Consider the following 6,761-nt stretch of genomic DNA (forward strand, 5'->3'; position numbering starts at 1 on the left):
CACAATCAAAGTTTTTATTTTATTTTCTTAAATAACTAAATTTTGAAAGAAAAAAAGAGGGTTCTATACGGTTTATGTTTGTATAAAAATGTGGGGCTCGATATTAATCAATTTGGTCTACTTTATTTTACTTATTATTTATGGTTCTTACAATTCGAAAGTTAGAATAATAATATTAAACATTGTATGGCCATGTGAATAAATATAATTCTTATTATTATTAGTAGTAGTAGTTGTTGTTGTTGTTGATGCAACACCAAAACCAAATCCACCCTAACATCTAATTCATTCTTAAATTAAATTCTCGTATTAGATGTAATGGATGTTTTTGTCATAAACTAATTACAAAGATGAAGCCTGAAAAATATGATAAAACTGATGGATTTTTACCTGAGAGGTGAAATAAAAAAAAAAAATACATGTTAGAAAACTTATGTTTTCAAAAAAGAAAATGATAAATACAATAAGTATTTTATTTCGATTGAAAATAGAAAAGAAAATATCTTAATTTCCTCGCATGGTCTCTCTTTCACGTGGGCAGTGATTGATCCAACTACAAAAAAAATTCGGTATTAGCGACGGTTTTAGCGACAGAAAAACCCGTCGCTAATTGAATTAGCGACGGTGTTAGCGACGGAATTTCAAACCGTCGCTAAAGTCAGCGTTGCTAAATATTGCGACGGTTTTGCAAAACCCGTCGATAATTAGCGACGCTTTTACCGTCGCTAATAAATTAGCGACGATTTTTAAAACACTGTCACTAAATAATTGGAGACGGATTTTATAAAACTGTCGCTAATTAGCGACGGGTACCAACTGTCGCAATATTTAGCGACGGGATAAAACCGTCGTCATTATAAGATTTAGCAACGGTTAATAAATACTTAAAACCGTTGCTAATTCTTTAATTTTTTTTTAAAAAAATTAATTTATATAAAAAGTTCATATTTTTAAAATATTATTTGTACAAATTTTATAAATAACCTCCTCTATTTATCTAATATATATCAAATTTGTAAAACAATTTAAATAAGATTCAAAAAATAGTAATCTTAACAATTCAAAATATGAAATTTCGTGTTTGATACCTCTATCGGTGGGAGAAGACACAAACTCGAGACAAGAAATCGTAATGTGAAATGAGCTCGGTGGGGTAGGATATAAAGGTATTGCGCGACGGTTTTTGACAGAGCCGTCGTTAATAGCGAAGTTTTTGTATTAATTGTCGCTATTTTGCGACGGTTTAAAATACCGTCGATATGTTGCGACGGTGTACAAAACTGTCGCTATTGAGCGGCGCTTTACGATACCGTCGCCGATGAAGTTAGCAACGGTTTACATTAAACCGTTGCTAATTTAGCGACGGTGTATATTATCGGTCGCTAAATTAGCGACGAATTTTATTAAACTGTCGCAAATTGACGACAGTTAATACAAAACCGTCGTTAATTTAGCAACGGTTTAAAAATGTCGCAAATTCGCGACGATTTATTAAAAACCGTCGCGAACAGCGACGTTTGATAAGAAACCGTTGCAAATTTTGACGACGGCTTATTTTAAACCGTCGCTAATCCGTTTTTTTTAGTCGATCCTAAGGGATTGTGGATGCTACCATTCTCTCAATTTTTTAAATTTTTTTAATTTCACTGATGGAAGGTCTAAAAATAATTATATTTTTATTGACTTTACCAATAATATTTGCTCTTGTACCCTTTGAAAATTTTTAAAATCTCCAATGAATGCAAAAATCAAGACAAGAGAAAAGGAAAAAAAAGGGACTGTAAGGATATTTCTTCATTGAATCTCATGTACGTACGCATGCTTACCAACGAAGCAATTACCTGCATTTGACAGATTACACGCACTTTTGAACGTTGAAACCGAGTTTGTTCTTTGTTCCCATCCTCTAATTTTCCTATGTTAAATCAAGCCATTTTTTTCTGATATTTCCCAGTGGTAGCTTCTCCCTATAAATAGCCGTATGTGTCAGCTCTTTTTTCTCCCATCTCTTCAAGCGCCAGAGCAAGATTTCACACATATACATTCGTTAATAAATTTTTTTTGAATAAGTGTAATGGAGCTAAAGGGCAGTTCAAATTTGTCAAAGCTAGCGACTAGCGACGATCATGGCGAAAACTCTCTGTATTTCAAAGGATGGAAAGCTTATGACAATAATCCCTTCCACCCCACGAGAAACCGTGAAGGAGTTATACAGATGGGACTTGCTGAAAATCTGGTATGTGTAAATTAGTATTGTCAGATATTAAACACACACACACACACACACACACACACACACACCATTATTTGTTTTTCTAATTCTTCCGCATTTTTTTGCAGCTTTCTGTCGACTTGTTTGAGGATTGGATCAAGAAAAACCCCCGAGCTTCAATCTGCACTCCCGAAGGAGTTCATGCATTCAAAGATATCGCATGTTTTCAAGATTATCATGGCTTGCCTCAGTTTAGAAATGTACGAGCTAGCCCAGAAACCTTATAATAAGATCATATATATATCGAATGAAAATCGTGTATTACCCCACCTAAAAATATATTAGCATATTAATTATCAGTTTCGCCCCCTCTCTATGCTTAGGAATTAATTCTCAGTGATCATGCTTCCATCAAGGCATGTTGAACTCTGTCAATTTTTTATATAGAGCTAGCATATTTTTGGTTCGATATATATGTATATATTTATTTTTGTTTTTGTTTTTCCTCCAGGCGTTGGCGAAGTTAATGGAGAAAGTGAGAGGGGGACGTGCCAGCTTTGATCCGGAACGCATAGTAATTGCTGGTGGAGCCACCGGAGCCAGCGAGATGCTAATGTTCTGCTTGGCCAATCGTGGAGACGGATTCTTGGTCCCTTCGCCTTGTTATCCAGCGTATGTTTCATCATTTGAATATATACCCGCCTTCCAGTAGATTTTTCTGTTTTTGGTATGTTATAAACTAAATATCACGATTTATATATATAACACGACTTAGTCCCATTCGTATATTCTTATCGAAGTTTCTGATATTTAAACTTTAAAGGATTATAAATGGATTGAAGTTAGAATTAAAGGAAAATCCATTTTAGAATGTTTTAGGCAGACAAAGCCGTAATTGGATGTGGAATGTCTGATTTTAAAAGGCACGACTAGCTAATTAATTGTCTGTCACGCACTGCACCTACCATTTCATACAGCTGTGAATTACGAAAAATTAAACCAACACAGAGTACTATTCAATTCACTAAAAGTCCAATAAAGGAGTTGACTGGACTAATATAAAAGTACTCAAATTTTCAACGTCTATACAAATACAATATTATAGGACAAGCGTCAACCATATTACGTGGCCTTGATTCATCATCCATTACCTCGTCACCAAACAGTCAAATGTGTCGATATTCTTGAATTCTAATACATAGACATACATATGACTTTTACTAAAAAAATTATATATTTTATAACTTAGTCATATATGGTTTGTTTAGTTATTCATGAAATGTGGTTTGAATTTTGAACAGATTTGATAGGGATTTGAGATGGAGAACCAGGGTGCAGCTGCTGTATGTAGACTGCGAAAGCAGAAACAATTTCCGGCTAACCAAACAGTCCCTAGAAGACGCATATGAAAATGCAAGGAAAGCAAACATCGAGGTGAAAGGCCTAATCATAGCAAATCCCTCCAACCCATTAGGCACAACCATGGACAAGGCAACCTTTAAGATGCTGGTGAACTTCATAAATGACAAGAAAATCCACCTCGTGTGTGATGAAATATACTCGGCAACTGTATTTCGTGGCCCGAAATTGGTTAGCGTTTCTGAGATAATCGAAGAAATGGAATGTGATCGTGACCTGATACACATCGTGTACAGTTTGTCTAAGGACATGGGGATTCCGGGATTCAGGGTCGGCATAGTGTACTCTTACAACGACAAAGTCGTGAGTTGTGCTCGTAAGATGTCGAGCTTCGGGCTAATCTCGTCTCAGACTCAATATTTTCTAGCATTCATTCTATCAGACGAGGAATTTGTCGAGAAATATCTCACCGAGAGTGCTATAAGACTAGCGAACCAGCACGACTTCTTCACCAGAGGGTTGGAGGAAATGGGGATCAAGTGTTTAGAAAGCAATGCAGGACTATACGTTTGGATGGACCTAAGGCCATTGTTAAAAGAGGCTACTTTTGAAGGTGAAATGGATCTGTGGAGGGTTATCATAAGTGATGTGAAGCTTAACGTGTCCCCAGGGTCGTCGTTTCACTGCCACGAGCCTGGTTGGTTTAGGGTTTGTTTCGCGAATATGGACATCAAAACAATGAGAATCGCTCTTGCAAGAATTAGGAAGTTTGTGGTTCGAGAAAATGATCAAGTACCGCAACAAGGGATGAAGCAAAAGAAGTCAAGCAAAGGACACCTCACACTAAGTTTTCCTTCACAAATGTATGATGAAGCTTGGGTGGTTTCGTTGCAATCCCCTCACTCTCCACTCCCTCAATCGCCCCTGCTTAGTGCGAGGACCTAGCTATCCATACCGAAACTACGTACCATTTCCTCTCGTATTTGAAATTTTTTTTAAACCGATTAAAAAATGTTTTTGCCTTCGATAATTGTTTCTTGCATATGCATGCATGCCAAAGAAGGTTTTTACGGTTTGTATTTTTGAAGTATTATTACCTCATCATATGTAATCTTTTTTTATGCCAAATAAACAATTATGTAAAATCTAGTACTGTACCAAAAGAAAATTTATTTTAGAAATAAAATTAAATTTTTTATATATAAATATTTTTAGAAATATCTAGTCAGTTTTACTTTCCATGCCTTCGAATATCTCCCTTACTGTCGGTTTGAGGCTTAGGCCCCACCCCTAAATTAAAGAGTGAACGCGATGTAGCATAGAATATCTGTGCATGCACGATCACATTGTCCATTGTTCACATTCGCAAGTCCCGTCTTCCGGGCCCATTTTCATATGGGAAATAAATATAAGATGCCGGAGAAGGTTTGGTAGGATATATTTGGAAGAAGAATGGATTTAATTTGAGACAACAAATCTTTTGATTAAAAAAGAAATTTTGAGTTTATTTTTCAAATGATAATGATTTTGTTTAAGCTGGTGAATGTTTTTTTTAACCCAATTTGAGTCGATTAATACTTTAAATATATAAATCAATACGTTGATTTAAACTTTTTACCTACATTTTCTTAAATTAATATTCAAACATATATAATAAGTGTTGATATTAATAAAGTTATTCCAATGCTACATTTATTTTATGTACAAAATAAAAGGATATTTTTATTTACAAACTTGAAAAAAAACATCAAAATTAATTACTCTTGTTAAAAGATTTTTCTCTGATAAGATGTATAACATATAGTTAATGAAAGTGTTATATATGTACGTACATATATACATCTATCTATATTGGTTGCTTCTTAAGTATAAATCAACAATTTCTTGCCAAGTTATTAAATGTAAACGCGACAGCCTGAAGGCCACTTGCCCCATCTTTTTCAGTCAAAATCCGACGAATATACCGCACCTAAGGGCTAAGGTTGTTTTGAAGAGCAATTTTCTTCAAACAAAGCCGCCACAGTGGCGTGCTGTGATTTTGAAGAGTAGGAGTTTGACTATCAAAAACAAATTTTGATCTTCTTCAAAATATTTATAATAAGGAAAAACAATAATAATCACAACAAAATAAACATGTTACAATGTTAAAACTCATGTTTAGATTTGAATTTGTGGAATTAAATGATAAATGATGTACAATATAAAAAAGAATAGATCGATACATATGGACAATAAAACCATATATAATATTACGAACAAAGCCGTAGTACACGAGATGTGGAAGAAATTATCTACTCTGTCGTCCTTTCCAAAATGATCAATCATGAACATAAACATGTGAGTTGAGTACAACTGTCAAACTAACTAAACCAACTTAAACTAACTAAACCAATTTAGAACTAAATAATTACCAAATAAAGTCAAATAAATACATGTGTTTAAAACTCTCCCTCAAAGTGGCTTGTAAAGATCCTTTATAGCCATCTTGGACAATAGAGGTGCTAAACGAGCAATAGGTAAAGGCTTGGTAAAGATATCCGCATCTGGTGTTGTGAGCGTATAGGCAAAAGCTTGATTGTAACGATCATGGGCTATTAGGCTGAACCACCATGGGCCTCGGCTCATACCCATACACCACTACTGATCATGGGTAGTTAGGATGGTCCAGCATGGGCCTCGGCCCATGTCCATGCACCGCCACTCATAAAATATCCAACTCCCGGGTTCAAGTGTTGGGGAAGTCGAGGCCCATACTGGACCATCCTAACGGCCTATGATCAGTAGTGGTGCATGGGTATGGGCCGAAGCTCATGGTGGTTCACCCTAATGGCCCATGATCGTTATATTGATACTCTCTTCATGTACTTCGTCTCGGACAAAATAGCAATCGATTTCGATATGTTATGTGCGTTCATGGAAAGTTGTATTCGACGCTAAATGCACTACAGCTTGATTATCAAAACAAATAGTTGTAGAATCAGTCAGAGAAATCGAAAAATCTAAGAGTAACTGGGTCATCCAAGCTATCTCACTGGCTGTTGTAGTGAGTGCTCTATACTCTGCCTCTGCCGATGAGCACGACACGGTTGTCTGTTTCTTGGCTTCCCATGATACAAGAAAATGTCCAAGAAAGATACATAATCTAGTAACCGATTTCCGAGAGTCCTCACGAGCTGCCAAATCAACGTCA

At 35.6% G+C, this 6,761-nt stretch overlaps 1 protein-coding gene across 1 annotated transcript; it reads left to right on the top strand.

The window, feature by feature from the left end:
* Nucleotides 1-2,028: 2,028 nt before the first annotated feature.
* Nucleotides 2,029-4,647, top strand: LOC140985129 (1-aminocyclopropane-1-carboxylate synthase-like). Its single transcript, XM_073452884.1, has 4 exons — nt 2,029-2,236; nt 2,341-2,472; nt 2,724-2,884; nt 3,514-4,647. Exons 1-4 carry the CDS (start codon nt 2,075-2,077, stop codon nt 4,514-4,516), a joined length of 1,458 nt encoding a protein of 485 aa, XP_073308985.1. The 5' UTR covers nt 2,029-2,074; the 3' UTR covers nt 4,517-4,647.
* Nucleotides 4,648-6,761: the final 2,114 nt, after the last annotated feature.

Source organism: Primulina huaijiensis, chromosome 9, assembly GCF_012295235.1.
Source record: "Primulina huaijiensis isolate GDHJ02 chromosome 9, ASM1229523v2, whole genome shotgun sequence".
Lineage (NCBI taxonomy): Eukaryota > Viridiplantae > Streptophyta > Magnoliopsida > Lamiales > Gesneriaceae > Primulina > Primulina huaijiensis.

Excerpts from the sequence above, each read along its gene's own strand:
- LOC140985129 (XM_073452884.1), top strand. The coding sequence starts at position 2,075 with ATGGAGCTAAAGGGCAGTTCAAATTTGTCAAAGCTAGCGACTAGCGAC. Across the intron at positions 2,237-2,340 it reads TGGGACTTGCTGAAAATCTG|CTTTCTGTCGACTTGTTTGA; the intron begins GTATGTGTAAAT and ends ATTTTTTTGCAG. Across the intron at positions 2,885-3,513 it reads CCTTCGCCTTGTTATCCAGC|ATTTGATAGGGATTTGAGAT; the intron begins GTATGTTTCATC and ends AATTTTGAACAG.